The 17,139-nt window shown below is 38.3% G+C and overlaps 1 protein-coding gene across 5 annotated transcripts in view; it reads right to left on the bottom strand.

Annotated features, from left to right (window-relative positions):
* The window catches only part of LOC131163808 (copper-transporting ATPase PAA1, chloroplastic), a 134,989-nt gene that overhangs the window by 19,719 nt on the left and 98,131 nt on the right, over positions 1-17,139 (bottom strand). For 4 of the 5 annotated variants that reach the window (XR_009139135.1, XM_058120576.1, XM_058120575.1 and 1 more), the window contains 2 exons: positions 15,565-15,805; positions 8,164-8,367 (listed from right to left, as the gene is read on the bottom strand). Coding sequence is in view for 3 of the 5 variants with exons in the window: in XM_058120576.1 (XP_057976559.1) it covers positions 8,164-8,367; positions 15,565-15,805 (445 nt within the window). In the remaining 2 variants the exon portion in view is untranslated. Of the gene's footprint in view, positions 1-7,965; positions 8,073-8,163; positions 8,368-15,564; positions 15,806-17,139 lie in introns of all 5 variants that reach the window. The other variant, XR_009139136.1, reaches the window with a different exon arrangement.

A 17,139-nucleotide genomic window follows, 5' to 3' on the forward strand; every position in this document is an offset into this window, starting at 1 on the left:
TACAGCATGAGGAGAGAACTTGTCTTGACCAGTACGTGGAACATGAACAAAACATGTGCACCTGAAGACACAAAGCATAGTAGAGAACATGGATGTTTCTAGGTACATGATGGTGAAGGAAATTTGTCCTCTTAGAACATTGAAGGGCGCCCTATTTTGTATAAAACAGGCAGTAAGAAGAGCATCGGTCCAAAATGTTTTGGAACATGCATATGAAAGAGTTAAGATCGTGCTATGTCAAGCATATGCCTATTTTTTCTTTCTGCTACTCCATTCTATTGGGGGATATATGTATACATGATGTTTGATGAATAATCCCTTTGAATGAGCAAAAAGATTGAAGCTCATATTGGACAAATTCAAGGGCATTATCAGATTGAAAAATTTGAGTACTAATGCCAACTTGAGTTTCTATTTCCTAGTAGAAATGAGTAAATACGTTCAAAAATTCAGACATGTCTTTTAACAAATAGATTCAGGTCATATATGGAAAATCATCCACAAAGGAAACAAAATATTGATGGCTAGTCAAATTTTCGACTCTGCATGGACCCTAAATATATGAATGAACAAGAGAGAAAAAAACGATTCATTACACAACTTGATTCTAGATGGAAAAGATGTCTGGACATGCTTTCCCAACTGATACGTACAACATTCAAATCAAGAAACATACTTAAACATAGGAAAAACTTCTTGTATTTTTTGAAGAGATGGATGACCCAAAAGAGCATGACACTGTTCAAGAGAAATACTGTGAGTAGAAATTGAGAAAGCGACATAATAAGAACCATATCTACTACCACCACCATCAAAATAGTACAAGTCGTCCCTCTCAAAACCTCCACCAATCCTCTTACTCATTTGAAGATCCTGAATAACACAATTAGATGGAAAGACAGTCATTTAACAATTAAAAGATTTAGTTAATTGACTAATTGATAACAAGTTCAAGGGAAATTTTAGAACATATGACACGGAGGAAAGAGGCATACATGGAAAAAAACAAAGAATACTGCCACAACCAAAAAACAATGTAACTTAACCATCAGCAAGAGTAACCTTAAGAGTCTGCACTAGTTTGTTTCAAGGACTCGAATAAACTAGGATTACCTGTCATATGGGAGGACACACTAGAATCAATAACCTAGGGTGAAGAGGACGCAAAGGCAAGAAGTCCAATTGTACCTGAATGACTCATAATAGCATTAGATGTAGAAAACTGAGTTTGGAGTTGTTGAACCATGTAGACAAGATTGTTATACTCCTCTAAAGACACATTATATGACACACTCAACTCCCCAATGGAGTGAGTAGGTGCACTTGAACTTGAAGTTTCAATGGTGGTATCACCCTTGGCAAAAGATTTATTGGCCCAAGTTAGTTTCCCATGAAGAACCAGAAGTGATCCACATTATAGTTTTCCTTACTACAATGTGTGCAAATGTAGGAATTTCCATGACAAACTCGTTGTCCTAATACTTTCCAAATCCTGTCCTTGCCTTCCAACACTTCCCTTACCATGGTTGGAGGTAGTGCACTAGTGCTAAGCATAGTTGAACTATCATGAGAAGAAGGTTGAGAAGAAGATTGAGAGCCGTCTTTGGTGATATGTTGGATTCTAGAAAATCTTCGTTCATGGATGGTATGCAATCATTGGCAATAATCTGATCATGAATGGGTTGAAGCTCAAGATTCAACCTAAACAAAAACTTAGCAGCCAAAAAATTTGCCCTTTGCCTCTTAATCATCTGAATGTTGAAGCTAACAGGTTGATAGATGTTGACTGTTGAGTTCCTTCCATATACTCTTCAAAGTACTACAGTACTCACTAGTGGACCTACATCCTTGACCATTTTAAAAGTCTTCTCATATAGGTCAAAAATACGAGTTTGAATTTTATCTTCCGAGAAGCTTTCCATGAAGATCATCCCACATGGCCTTGGCCGTTCTATGAAGCATCATGTTTGTAGCAATTCATGGCTCCATGCTATTCCACAACAACACCAGCAATATGTCATTCTATTTTCATCCAATCTTCATATCCTTGGAGTTTGGAGATGGAGGATCTTGCAAAAAATACTTGGGCTTCCCTTTTGTATTAATATATAGACGCACTGCCTGAGACCATAATAAATAGGAGGGGGGAGAGCAAGGAAGGGGAGCTCAATTTGAGAGAGAATAGAAGAGGGTATTCGAATAGAGGCTTGAGAGAGAGAGAGAGAGAGAGAGAGAGAGAGAGAGAGAGAGGCACAACCACCCAAATAAAAAAAGAGAGGGGGGCTTGGCCATAGAAAAGGGAGAAGGAAAGGAGTGATTCGGCCATAGGAGGGCCAAAGGGGAGAAAGAGAGTTCGGCCACACCAGGAAAGGGAAAGAAGAGAAGAAAAAAGGAAGAATAAAAGCACACAAAAGGTATGGACTTCTACATAAAATAATAAGCTTTATGTTCATGTCTTTAATTCCTCTTATGTATTTGGGGTTCTCATGGTCTTATATTGGATGAAGGTAAGGTTTTGAGGGACTTTTAAAGCGGCTAGGGCAGCACACATGGTTGCTGCAAAACCCTAGAGCAACCCACATATAGTAGCTGCTGCAAGAGGCGGCGACAATAGCCTTGGGAGGGGGATTTTCAGCTAAAAAGGCAGCAAAGAGGGGTTTGTGGCCTTCGTTCCCTTGGGTTTGGTAGGTCTGTGCATGTTAGCTTGGAGAGGGGAGTTTCTGGCCGTCACTAGGGGTTTTCTTACCGTCGTGAATAGCAGTAGGAGAGGGGCTACTGGTATGCTGCCACTAGGCTTCTTTGGGGGTTGTGTAACCATAAAAAAGGGGGTTGGTTGGGCATTTTTTGTTGAGGAATTTTTTAGGGTTGAAGTACAACAAAGCTGCAAATAGCAGCAATAGCAGCAGCAGTAGAGGCAGCATGATGGTTAGGGCTTTGGAATAGGCTTGGAGGGCTGAAGCATGGATATTTTGGGGCTGCTTTAGGAAATATTTCATGGCAGCAAGGGAGGTTGTTAGGGCTACTTGGCGGCTGTTGGGAGAGCCAAAATAAGGCTACAATCAGCCCACCAGTATTGGGACCTGGACCTGGTCAAACTGGCTGTGACCTGGACATTAACAGTATCAGCTGAAGCTCTCTCTGTAGAGGCCATCAAAACCAACCCGTGTACACTTCAATCAGCCCACCAGTGTTGGGAAATGAATATCACAGCAACTCTGCAAAAGCAGGCAGCAAACACAGGCACAGAACAGCATTCCAAATTTTAAAAGTTCCAGAACTTCAACAAGAAAATATGACCACAAAACTGAAGTTACAGTATCCTAGGAGAAATAGTCTCTCACTCATCCTGTCAAAGCTGGATTTGAACACACAGAGCAGATAAGACCACATTTTTCTACCACCATAGAACAGGGCAGACCACAACAAAGCACCGCAGGCACTTAAAAACAACAGTGCAGACACTCCGAAACCAACCTGGCAGCAGCTAGAAGCATAGGCAGGCATGGAAACGGCAGTTAGAGCATCATAACAGCATCATCATTGGACCAGCTGATGCAATCAGCAGTATTTATTTAATGTTCTGCTTATATCAAAGTGTTGCTATTTATGGATGCTAGGGCAACTTCTGTAATTTCTGAAATTTGGGGCTCATTTTGGTCAAATTAGCTTTGGGGGTCTCTTTTGTAATATTAAGGGGGTAATTTTGTTAAGGGATTTTGGTGGGGCTGTAGAACATAAGTGGCTTTTGGAGGGGGTTATGTGCAAAATAGGAGTTGGCTTTTCTTGGAAGCTTCAACCCTAGTATAAATAGGAGTATTCATTCACTTTTCCAGGAGGTATTTTGGCATTTTATCTTTGAGAAGATTTCTCTCCAGATTTCGGCTCAATACCAGCAAGGGTTTGAAGATTTGGAGGCTAGGTTTTTGAAGAGGTGACCCTGCAGTTCCTACCAGTCCCTCCATCACAGCAACAGGCGCAAGAGGCTAGCAGAAATCCATTGTTGCTGTTCTGAAACAGTGCCAAACAGATTTATTAGTTGCTTGAATAAAAAAAGTTGGCTGAGATACTATTCTGAAATCTCAGCCTTTATTTCTGAATTTCTGTTCTATTTCTACACCTATTTGCATCGAACTGGTGTCAGAGCTAGTTCAATCTTGTGGCCTTGTGGGTACATGGCTGCAAGCCTGCAAGGGGTGGACGAGGAAATAGGGACCATAGAGGTAGATACATGACTGTCGAGATGTTTGGAGAGCTGCAGGAACAAGTTACAACTTACTCAGCTTGTTAAACAATCTATGGGTAATCAAAGTTGTCGAAATGATGCTGATAATGAACATGATTTTGCTAGAGGAGAAAGAAATGGAGTAAATGAGCAATCTGAGGCTGAAATTGACAGCTCTAGTGATGATAGAAGTTCCAAAAGTGAAAGGCCTGCATGACAAAATGAAAGGCCTTCAAGATGGGAAGATCGCATTGTACATGCTTAACAAAATTCTAAAGAGAATAGTGCATAAGTAAATATTTCAGAATTTGGTGGTGATATGGAAGCTGAATTCTTGGACCGGGTTGATAGCGTCATTTTGAGTGGAAAGATGTGCTAGAAGAGAGGAAAGTGAAGCTTGTGGCAGCAAAGCTCAAGGAACCTGCTTCTACTTTGTGGAAACATGATAAAAATGATCATGAGAACCGGGAGAAAGGAAAATCATAAGATGGGATAAGATGAAAGAGAAGCTGAACGCTCAATTCCTACCCTGGGATTATGAGCAACCCTTGTACCAAAGGGTTCAAAAGCCTAAGGCAGCATGGGAAGTCAGTCAAAGAGTACACCCAGGAGTTTCATAAGCTTTCATTGAGGTGCAATCTTGTTAAAACCAATGCTCAAAGGGTTGGTCACTATGTGTGAATGGCCTAAAAATGACCATACAAGACCAACTAAGCTTACAGCATCCATATAAGTTGAGTGATGCCTATCAGCTTATGCTAAGAGTTGTCACATTTTACCTGCAACATGACTAAGAAGCTTAGGATAGAATGCAGCAGTGGTGCATCAATTAGTAAGGTGGGTGGCAACCATAGAAGTTGTCAGACAGCAGTCCTTATGCGTGCTAAGCAACCAATCAGCAATAATAGTGGTAAAGCATCTCAAAACCAGGGCAAAGCAGTGATTAACTGCTACAGATGCTTCAAGCTTGGCCACAAGTCCAACAAGTGTCCAAGAAGGGATGAAGGCAGAGTTAATCTTGCTGAGGATCCAGAGGCTGATGGTGAAGATAATTTTGCAATTTTTAAGGACCAAGAGCAGCAAATGGAAGCTGAAAAGGATATGATGAAAGAAGGGATTGAGGGTGATGTCCTCGGTGAGTCTTTAGTCATTCAAGGTCAATACTTTCCCCTCCAACCAGCAGAACAATTGGCTATGTAAGAATATCTCCCAAACTAAATGTTCAGCTGGTGGAAAGCTTTGCAACTTGGTAAATGGTAGTGGGAGCAGCGAGAATCTAGCTTCTCAAGAGATGGTAGAAAATCTGGGATTTAAAACTGAAAGACGTCCACAGCCATACCGGATTCTGGGGTTCAACAACGGAAATGAGGTAATAGTCTCTTCAAGATGCCTCGTTAACTTTTCAATTGGTTTCTTTAAAGATTATGTTTACTGTGATGTGGCTCCCATGGATGCATGTCATATTTTTCTTGAGCAGCCATGGCGATATGACAGGCACAATCCATGACGGTATCAAGAATACTTAATTCATCTTTTGTGAACGGTAGTGAGAGAAAGAAGAAGCTTCTGCTGAAACAATGAAGGATGATAATGTTGAGAGGCAAGAAAATAATTGTTCACTTGCTCTCTTAAATAAAGATTTCGCTCAAGAAAGGAAAGTGGGCTGATTTACGTCCTCTTTCAAAAGGAAGGGAAGCTGTAGTTGGAGTTTCCAAATGAAGTCAAAGAGATTCTTATGAGTTCAAAGCTGTGATGCCAAAAGAATTTTTTGATGGACTCCCTCCCATGAGGGATATACAACATTAAATTTATCTTTTAGCAGGTGCTACATTACCTAATTTGCCCCACTATAGAATGAGCCCAAAGGAGCATGAAGCAGGTTAGGGAACGTCTTACAAAGGGATTTATTCAAGAAAGCTTAAGTCCTTGTGCCATACCAGCTTTACTAACTCCTAAGAAGGATGAAACTTGGGGAATGTGTGCAGGGCAATGAACTGCAGTCAGAGAGATGAATTTCAGAATGGGAAAATTTCAAAAATGATAACCTGCAAAGGAGAAGATGTGACAAAAATGGCAATCGAGCTGCAGGAAATTAAGAGAACAAATGATAGTCACTTCAGATATCTAGTCATGTGGAAAGGACAGCCTGAATTAAAAGTCCTTGATAAGCAAATGGGAGCATATGCTGAATGATGCCAAAATGTATGAACCAACTCTAAGGAAGCTGCTAATTAACATAAGCAGTTCAATGAGTACCAGGTTGGTGACTGGGTGAGATTTTCGTGCTTACCAAAAGTTGAAAGGTTGAAAGATTGGTGCATTAATTTGGTGAAAATGCCATGAGGTTGAACTCCCTCATGGCTTGGATATACAACCAATCTTTAATGTGGCTGATTTGCATCCATTCCATGGTGATATAAATGTGTTGGAGTGCAAAAACTCCACCAGAGCCACTTCTAGCAAGGTAGAAAAAATTGAGGCTGTCATACGTGTGTGAGGGGTGAAGACTAGGGCTGGAATTTATTGCAAATTCTTGGTAAAATGTGCTGGCAGACCTGAATGTGAGAATTCACGGATCAGTGAGGAAGAATTGACCCTAACATGTGCAGGGCAGCCAAGATGACAACTCACATGAAGGCAAGTCCTTTCTAAGAAGGGGGGAAAGATGCAATCAGCAGTATTTATTTAATTTTCTGCTTATATCAAGTGTTGCTATTTATGGATGCTAGGGGTACTTCAACATTTCTGAAATTTGGGGTTCATTTTTGTCTTGGTTTTTAGAGGGGGTTATGTGCAAAATAGGAGTTGGCTTCTCTTGGAAGCTTCAACCCTAGTATAAATAGTGGTTTTCATCCACTTTTCCAGGAGGTATTTTGGCATTTTATCTTTGAGAAGATTTCTCTACAGAGCTTAGCTCAAGACCAGCTAGGGTTTGAAGACTTGAAGGCTAGGGTTTTGAGGAGTCGACCCCGTGGTGCCTACTAGTCCCTCCATTGCAGCTAAATGCGCAAGAGGCTAGCAGAAATCCGCTGTTACCATTCTGAAACAGTGGCAAAACAGATTTACTAGTTGCTTGAATCAAAGAAGGTTGCTGGAATACTTTTCTGAGCTCTCAATCTTTGTTTCTGAATTTATGTTCTATTTCTACACCTATTTGCATCACCAGCAGTCAGAGAAAACATCAAGTCAGCAACAGTAAGATGCTGTCTTCACATGCGTGAACAACCGTGAGCCATAAATGTGCCTCACAGCTGAGAAGAGAAGGATAAAAAACCCTAAGAAACTCCCAAATCAGAAAAAAAAGAACTTTGCTACTTTAAGGGTTGACAAGGGAGAGAAAAGGAGAGGAAGAGAGAGCTGTACTAATGTCAGATTAATCACGTTCAGAGAAACTGCTCTGATACCACGTTGTAAATCTGACATATATTGAAGAATCAAGAAGCAAAATACATAACTCACGGTTAAAGATGATGAGAAGAAGAGAAGAATAGAAGAAAAGAAACAATCGGCCATTTTTCTTAAAGCCCTTGCGTACAGCTCCAGGTCTGCCTCTTATATATTAATAAGAATAAAAAGATTTCTGGACAAAGATAACCCCAGTAACACAACCTAATTACTAAAATAACATATTTCCTTCTAACAGTTACTTGACAGCAATATTCTCTTTTTATTTTTTTTTCAGAAACAAAAACAAACCAGACACAGCAGACAGCACAAATGAAACTGTGTTAGGAGAAACTCACAAACCCTTAGTTCCTGGCAGGCTTGCACTACTCAATTTGTAGATACAATTGGGATAGAGCCATAGAGGTTCTTTAAGTTTCTTATGATTGATGAATTTGAAAGCCATCTGAATGTAAATATAATTAGACATTTAAAAATAGCTGCCCACTAGTTTTTAGAAAAGGCATTTTTTGGAAGGCTACTGAGTTGAAAAGTACCTGTGAAAGCCTGTTGCCCATCAACACGATAGAAGACACCTCACTAGCAGCTCCAACGCCCCCACCCATGGCAATGCCAATATCTGATGAAGCTAAGGCTGCAGCATCATTAATCCCATCACCAACCATGGCTACAATGTTCTGATCCTTCTGAAGCTCACTTATGAACAACTTCTTTTCCCTTGGTTTGACTCCAGAAAGCACCTGTCATTTACAGAGTACTTCAGACATTTAATATTCTAATCTTGAATGTTCTGATACATTATTCATCTTTCTATATTATGCCTTAAAGTAAAAATATGTTAGGTGTGTAAAACATTGTGTTTAACAAAAAAGTTCTCACATTTTAGACTTGTTTGTACAAAGTGCAAACATACCCCTACATCCAACACAATAAATAGAAACTTTATATTGGCATACCCAAGTCAATGATACTATTCACTTAAATATGACTTAATTCCTACTATTTGATAAATTCTATAAGTTAAAAGAATTTTAATTAAATAGTTTAAATATATTTATTTAATAATTACTAATTGCAATCACATGAAACGTACTTGACCAATTTACTCAATCTTGACAAAGATTCAAGGCTTTCAACGTCAATCGATTTTAACTTTGACTTGAAAATGATGGAAATTAGTAGTGAAGCAAGGAAATTTTACAAAACCTTAGAAATTGATAATAGACTTCATCCTACACAATTTAGAACTAAAATTTCATAATAAAATACATCAATGACAGGTATGTGGTGTACGAAGTGAAATAACCGTTATACAATAGTCATATCGAACATATTCAATTAATACAATTGAAATTCATAAATCAGCATATAATATTGGTTTTTTTATGAATAAAGATAAAATTCGAAGGGGAGCCTTGGCACAACAGTAGGGTTGTTGTGCACAGGTTCGAGGCAAAGAAACAAACTCTAGAAAAAATGCAAGGTAAGGCTGTGTACTAAGTACCCATCGTGGTCCCCTCCTTCCAAGACCCTGCATATGTAGGAGCGTTTGCACCAAGCTGCCCTTTAGCAAAGATAAAACTCATTATAGAGCACAAGGGAGTGCCACACTGCCACCCAAGTATGAACAACAACAACAACAAAACCAAGCCTTAGTCCCACTAGGTGGGGTCGGCTATATGAATCATTTTCCGCCAATTTATGCGATCATGAACCATTTCTTTTGATAGATTGAAGGATATTAAATCCTTACTAACTATTTCCTCCCAAGTTATTTTAGGTCTACCCCTACCCCTTCTATTGCCCCCCATAGTAAGTAAGTCACTCTTCCTCATAGGTGCACTATGTGGCCTACATTGCAAGTGTCCATACCATCTGAGTCGTCTCTCCCTTATCTTATCTTCTATAGGAGCTACACCTAACTTACCACGAATATGTTCATTCCTTAATTTATTTTTCAATGTTATACCACTCATCCATCTAAGCATTCTCATCTCGACAACTTTTACATTTTGGATATTATGTTTCTTCATTGCCCAACATTCCGATCCATGTAGCATTGCTGGTCTTACAGCTGTCCTATAAAACTTATCTTTCAACTTTAAGGGTATTCTACGATCACAGAGCACACTTGAAGCACTTCTCCATTTTACCCAACTTGCTTTAACTCTATGCATTACATCATCTTCAATTTCTCCTTCAGCATGCATAATAGATCCAAGGTATCGAAATCTACAAGTTCTATTTATTTCTTCATCATCAAGCTTAACTTTGCCCCAATATTCCTCCTATCATTACTAAAATTACATTTTATATATTCTGTCTTATTTCTACTTATCCTAAAGCCTCCAAATTCCAAAGCTTCTCTTCATAATTCTAACTCAGCCTCTATTCCGTCCCTAGTTTCATCAATTAATACAATATCATTTGCAAACAACATACACCATGGAACCTCTTTTTGAATACTCTCAGTCAATTGGTCCATCACTAAAGCAAAAAGATAAGGACTCAAAGCAAATCCTTGATGCACACCTATGGTGATTGGAAATTCTCTAGTTTCTCCATCTATAGTCCTTACACTAGTCATTACTCCATCGTACATATCCTTAATGACATTGGTATACCTACTACATACACACTTTTTTTCTAAAACCCACCATAGAACTTCCCTTTTTTTAGTCTTTTCCTTATTTAACAATTCTAAGTTTAAGCCTTCTATTTGGTTTTCATTAAACAACTTACTAAAGTAACTTCGCCATCTTTCTTTAATGTCTTCGTCCTTAACCAAGACAATATCATCCTCACTTTTTATACATTTTACATTTCCTAAGTCCTTACTCTTCCTTTCTCTAACTTTAGCAAGTTTAAATATATCTCTTCCCCCTTCTTTTGTACTTAATCTATCATGCAAACTATTAAATGATCTATATTTAGCTTCACTAACGGTCTTTTTTTGCATCTTTTCTTGCCTCCTTGTATTTTTCAAAGTTATCTCTGTTTCTACATTTTTGCCATGTTTCATACCAAATTCTTTTTGTCTTCATGATTTTTTGTACATCTTTATCCCACCACCAACTCTCTTTGCTATTCGAGAATCTTCCCTTTGATTCACCTAAAATATCTTTTGCTATCTTTTTAATAGAGCTAGCCAATCTATTCCAAAGAGTATTTGTATCTATCCCATCCTCTCTAGTCCAATCACCATCTTTAATCATTTTATCTTTAAATTTTATTATATTTTCTCCTTTTAGGTTCCACCATCTAGTTCTCTTACACTGGTTTATTTTATCCTTCTTTTCCATTTTTTAATACATATATCTAACACTAAGACTCTATGTTGTGTGGTTAGGCTTTCACTTGGAATAACTTTACAATCCTTGCATGATAAACGATCTACCCTCCTAGTTAAAAAAAATCTATTTGACTTTTATTTTGTTCACTTTTAAAGGTTATTAAGTGTTCTTCTCTCTTCTTAAAGCAAGTATTCATTATACTAAAATCATATGACATAGCAAAGTCTAAGATCATCTCCCCAGACTCATTTTTGTCTCCATATCCATATCCTCTATGTATCCTCTCATAATTTTTATTATCTCTTCCAATGTGTCCATTCAGATCTCCTCCTATAAATATTTTCTCAGTCCCCGGTATGCCTTGTATAATACTATCCATATCTTCCCAAAATTGTCTCTTAAGATTTTCTACTAAGCTGACTTGAGGAGCATAAGCACTAATGATATTTATTATCTCTTATCCTAATACCATCTTGATTTTTATAATTCTATCCCCTACTCTAGTTACATCCACAACGCTATCTTTTAAGTTTTTTTCTATAATAATGCCAACTCCATTCTTATGTTTTTATTTTCCAGTGTACCAAAATTTAAATCTTGATTTATCAATTTCTCCAGCTTTTTCCCCCACCCACTTAGTTTCTCGAAGGCAAATTATATTAATTCTTCTTCTGATCATTGTATCCACAATTTCCATGCTTTTCCCGTAGGTGTCCCTATATTCCAAGTTGCTAATCTAATCCTAATTTCCTGAACTAACGTCTTTACCTACCCACGTCCATAATGATGTAGGAACCCTCGCATATTTGACACAGTTCCCGAGTGCCGACAAGGCGCGTTGCTTCAGGGCAACGACCTAGCCCACCCTCACACACTTTTCGTTACACCCAGGTGGTTCAAGTGCAGCGCGTTGCTCGTAGGGACGCCCCAGCAAATAATCGGTAAGGATTCATATCATAGTGATCTGACAAATTTTACGCTGAGTGTCAGCTACCTAACGCAACCCTCCTCCTTTACCCGAGCTTGAGACTGGCTGTGTGCGAAAAAATTAGGACACTAAGTGCATCACAGGCGGAGTTAGCACCCAAGTATGAACACAGTACCAAAAAAATAAAGAAATTTCCAGCAAAACAAGGTGTCAAAAACAGCAAGAACAGTATGGGATCTATCAAGTACAGTCATCCACTATGCCAATTAGTTATACTGCTAGCCCATCTGTCTTTGATCACATTCAGCTACTGATCCTTGAAAGGCTCTTCTATTTTTCACGCATCCAAAAAATGGCAAGGGGAATAAGAACCAAAGCCATCCTTCTTTCTATACTAATCTAGGCCCAGGGATTTCTTTCTCCACTGACTTCTGCCTGGACAGTTCAATGGCCAAATACCATAGGTGTGACAGGTGTCTGGTCCAAAAACAGTGTAGAAGAATATGGTAAATTGTCTCAGTATCTTCCCTGCACAAATAGCATCTGTTAACCAGAGGAGGTCCCCTTTTCTGCAGGTTGTACACATCAAGAGTTTTCAAGGGTTGCCTTCCAGGCGAGGAAAAGAAAGAGCTGGGACAGAGGTCTTCCAAATAAGCTTATCAGGGGAACTTTCTGCTGGTTACAGCTGTAAATTTGAGTTTCCTGTACTAGGAGCTGACTGCAAAGCCGCTACTATTGTACAGGGTCGACTTTGGTTCAGTAGGGATGTTTTAGAAACAAGCTGTGTACAGGCTGCCAAAGAAATCCATGAAGCTCATGATCTCTTAATCACAGATATTCCTCACAAGCGGGATCTTCCAGGTGAACCCATTGGCAGAAAGTTGGGGGTGGCTGCTTATAAGTGCATCAATGTGGCAGGCCAAGCCAAATATAGTAGGAAACGTTGTGCTAAGAGAGAGGGGCCACACCTAATGTCATGGCGAAAGAAAATTATGTACCAATTTCCCATGGAAAATTTGATTAAATAGAAAAATCATCCCAATTCTTTCAAATGCATTTCCAAATTCCAACACCATATGATTCCCTAACTTCTGTAGAAGTCCAACTGTTGCAGTCAGTGATCTTTCTCCAAAAATGGTATTGTTTGTTCATGAACCTCAAAGCCATTTCACAACAAGGGTTTTGTTGAAGGTAGAGAGGGACATGAGCCCTAAGGTCCCATTTTGAATAGGTTGCTTGAAAAACCTCTCCAACACCCCCACCCCTCGGTTTGACAAGATGGTATTTGAACTCCTCTCCCATGTTTATCAAAACAAATTTTCTCTGAATGTCCTTGGCTATTCAGCAAGTAATGGGGAAGATGAACATAAAGTAGACTGGTAGATTTGAGAGTAGTCTTGATGAGCATGAGTCTACCTCCTTTTGATAGGTACCTATTCCATCCAACAAGTTTGTTCTCAAATCTCTTAATGATGGGATCCCAAACTCCTTTGTCCTTAACTTAGCTCTAAGAGGGAGAAAAAGGTACGTTAGAGGAAAAAACCCCACCTTGCAGCCCAAGATGCCCACAAGGAGATTCCTCAGTGTCATCTCTTATTGGACTAATTTTGCTTTTCCCAAATTGACTTTCAGCCCTGGGACTGCTTCAAAGCAGAGGAGAATACACCTTAAATTGAGGATTTGCTGAGGCGCCTCCTTGCTGAAGATAATGGCGTCATCAACAAAAAGAAGCTGGAAGAATTATTGTTCTACCATTCTTCCCAATGCTAAGACCTTTGAGAAGATCTTCATTGATGATTGATGATTCTTCATTGATGCTCAACATTTCCATCACCATAATGAACAATAAAGGAGAGTGGGGGTTTCCTTGCTTCAACCCTTTGGAAGATTTTTAAAAAATCCATCAGCGGCCATTGATGAGCACTGAAAATAATGGAGTATTAATACATCAAAGAATCCATTTACACCAATAACTGCCAAAAGCCATTCTTTTGAGGATGTAGAGGACAACATCCCAGCTAACATGGTCGAAGGCTTTTTCCACATCCATGGTCAAATGCCTTTTCCATATCCTTATTTTAATAATTTTTCTCTTCAATAGAATAGAAAATATATTAAGAGAGAAATTATACTTTGGATTTTGGAATCTTAAACTTCAATTTCAAAGAAAAATCGCTCCGTAGTAAAATGTTTGAAAGTTTTAGCTAAAAATTTGAGTTTTCTATAGAATTCAGATGACTCATGACAATTTCAACATAAATTCTGTAAGAAAGAAATTGGGCGTGATTTCAATTTTGATGATGATGGAAAGCAGAATTTTTTTATGGGAATTTCAACAATTTTTTGGAAAAATTTAACACCATACTACAAAAAAATTCCATCTCATATGGATTTTTAACTTCGCGTAACTTGCCCTGCAATTTAAGACAAAAGGCTGCAAAATGACAATTTCAAGCCAAATGATGCATACCTTGACTAAATAATGTGCATTGGACATCCACCAAATAAAAATCTCCATGTTCCTTGTATGGGACCAATTGTGGAAAATGTTAAGGCTCTAAACATAGAATCCTAATGTAAATAGAAAAAAAATTTACATGGATTATGATCACCTCTTTGAAACTATGAAAAATCTTATTCTTAACCACAGGTTCCTTAAACTTAGTGCATACTGAGGCACATGAAATAACAAAGTTTCTTTTCCTTGGCATGACAAAGTTTTTGTTCAGTTAATACATCATATGCCAAGGTCCTTGGGCTACATATTTATCAACATACAAATCAATTGTTGAGAACTCGCAGTGTATGACAGTGATGCATCCTGAGCCACTTGTAGTCACATCCAAATGTTGCATCAATAAGGACTAAACAATTTTTTAGATTACCACTTTACCTAAAAGCTTAAGCTGTTAGGTTGTGGGCCAACAATGTATATCAAGATTTAACACTCCCCCACATGTGCAGCCTGAGAGCACCTGGAGAGAATGAAAGAAATTACGGAGAATATAACAATGTTTTAAACACCACACAGTAGACGCAGGCAACAAGACTAGAACCCAGGACCTCCAGGTAACCAGCTCATTTACCAAGTTAGATTACCACTTTACCTAAAAGTTTAAGCTGTTAGGTTGTGGGTCAACAATGTATATCAAGCTTTATCAACAATAATTAGAATATCACAAAGGAAGTCAAATAGTGCCTAAGATTTGTAGAATACCATAGGTATTGAATGACAGACTCCACAAAGTATCTTCCATGGATTGTAGGAAACAGACTAGCACTGTTTCTAGTGTCCCTTTTACTTCATTCCAAATAAATAAAAAAAATACATCTTAACAAGAAAAATAAAAGTGCAAAGACAATGTCTAGCATGATGAAGCAAGCTCCCAGTGACAGCCAAATTCAGTAGCTTGCAAAGATGCTTACAGTATTTGCTGGAAGTTATAACATAGCAAAAACAGATATTCCTAGAGAAGGAAAGCTCCATGCACATCATCTTACAGTATTTGCTGGAAGTTATAACACAGAAAAAACAGATATTCTCACAAAAGGAAAGCTCCATGCACATCATGCATATGGAAAGCTTCTAGCCCATTAAAAGGAGAAAGGAAACTATGTTGGAGCCAGTACAGTTCAAAATAAAAAAAATTGTCTTCTGCGATTAGTGTTAGATCGTGTCTCGTTGCAGCATTTGAATAAGGCAAATTCTTGATTACCTTCTCTCTTGGAATGCCAACAGCAGAAGCAACATATTCTGCAGTATTTCTTTTGTCACCGGACAGCATGTATACATTTATTCCTTGCTTAGACAAAGATTCAACAACTTGTTGGGCATCTTCTCTGATCTGATCCTCAATATAAATGAGACCAGCAAGAATGCCATCCACTCCAACATAGACAACAGATTGATTCTTAAGCTCCCCTACTTCTTGAAAAGGATTCTTCTCCACTCCATGCCTGTAGAAAGGGGGGATTAAAAAGAAATAACTGAAGTGAGAAACTGTATTATAGAGAAAAAGTGAAAGTCCCTCATTTACTATTGCTGACCCCTGCAGTCATACTACTTCATTCACATTAAAACTTGTCAAATGAAAAAAATTCTTTCCTTCATGTGACTTTGTTTCTTTCGAGGCAATAATTATATAGTGATGATGAAATCAAAAAATAACATATCTGCCCCCAAGGAAGCGAAAAAAAGAACAAAAGTTCTGGTCAACATGGTTTATTTCATTTACTATAATTTCAAATTAAAAAAAAAAACAAAACAGCATTATGCTCAAATGTGAGGGATTTCTGGTAAAAGAAACACACAAAAGTGAATGGGAAGTTCCAATCTGAATATAGGGAAGGTGTGGAACATATTATGAGGTTTTTACACATTGTCCAGTATTGAAGAAATTAGAAAGATTCCCACTCTACATTTAGAAATTTTGTATTTAATGAGTCCCATGCTATTTCACTAAAACCTTAGACAACAATTAGATGACTTACATAATTCATTGTTTGTGACTGTTCCCCAAACAGTCAGCTCATTTATATAGATGGACAATTATTGCCATTAGATTCTTTTTTCTGTTAGTAAAAGAATAAATATATTATAAGAAAAAGAGAAATAAAGAAATCTATACTGGAAAGTTGAAAAACAAAATAAGGAAACTGAAGTACAAATACAGATAAAAAGAATAGGAAAATATCAACCACCAAACTTTATCATGCTTTTAGGGTCCATTAGGAAGCCCATTGACCTAACGTACACAATGGGGAGTAGCCTATCCCTCATGCCATATCCTCTCGTACCCCTTCCCCAATGTTAGAACCTATGAAAGTCCCATGCTTACAAATGTACATATTAAAGATATATGCATCCATCTCTAACCAAAGGCACCAAAGCACTAGTGCACGTCTCCACAACCACCCCTTGATTCCATTCTTCCTCCCAAAACTCTGGAAGAGGCAAGCAAGTAAGCCTCCAAAGTACTTGCACAAACTCAGTGCCCTCCAGAGCACATAGAAACCTACCACACATACACCATGCAACATGGAAATTTGAAAAAAAAAAATGGTGATAGTGATTCTCGCCACTGCAAAAGCTCATCATGCAAATATTAGGAGTTAGAGACATTAGGCCATCTATCCTGCGCTCTTAGATTTGTAAGAACTGCTACCAAACAAAGGCCCTGACCTTGGGCAGAACTTCAGCTTTCCACTTGAAAATTCAACAACAACAACAACAACAAGCCTTGTGTCCCACCAAGGTCTTAAATTTCAATTTCGACTCAAATTTTGAAGCT

Source organism: Malania oleifera, chromosome 9, assembly GCF_029873635.1.
Source record: "Malania oleifera isolate guangnan ecotype guangnan chromosome 9, ASM2987363v1, whole genome shotgun sequence".
Taxonomy (NCBI): domain Eukaryota; kingdom Viridiplantae; phylum Streptophyta; class Magnoliopsida; order Santalales; family Ximeniaceae; genus Malania; species Malania oleifera.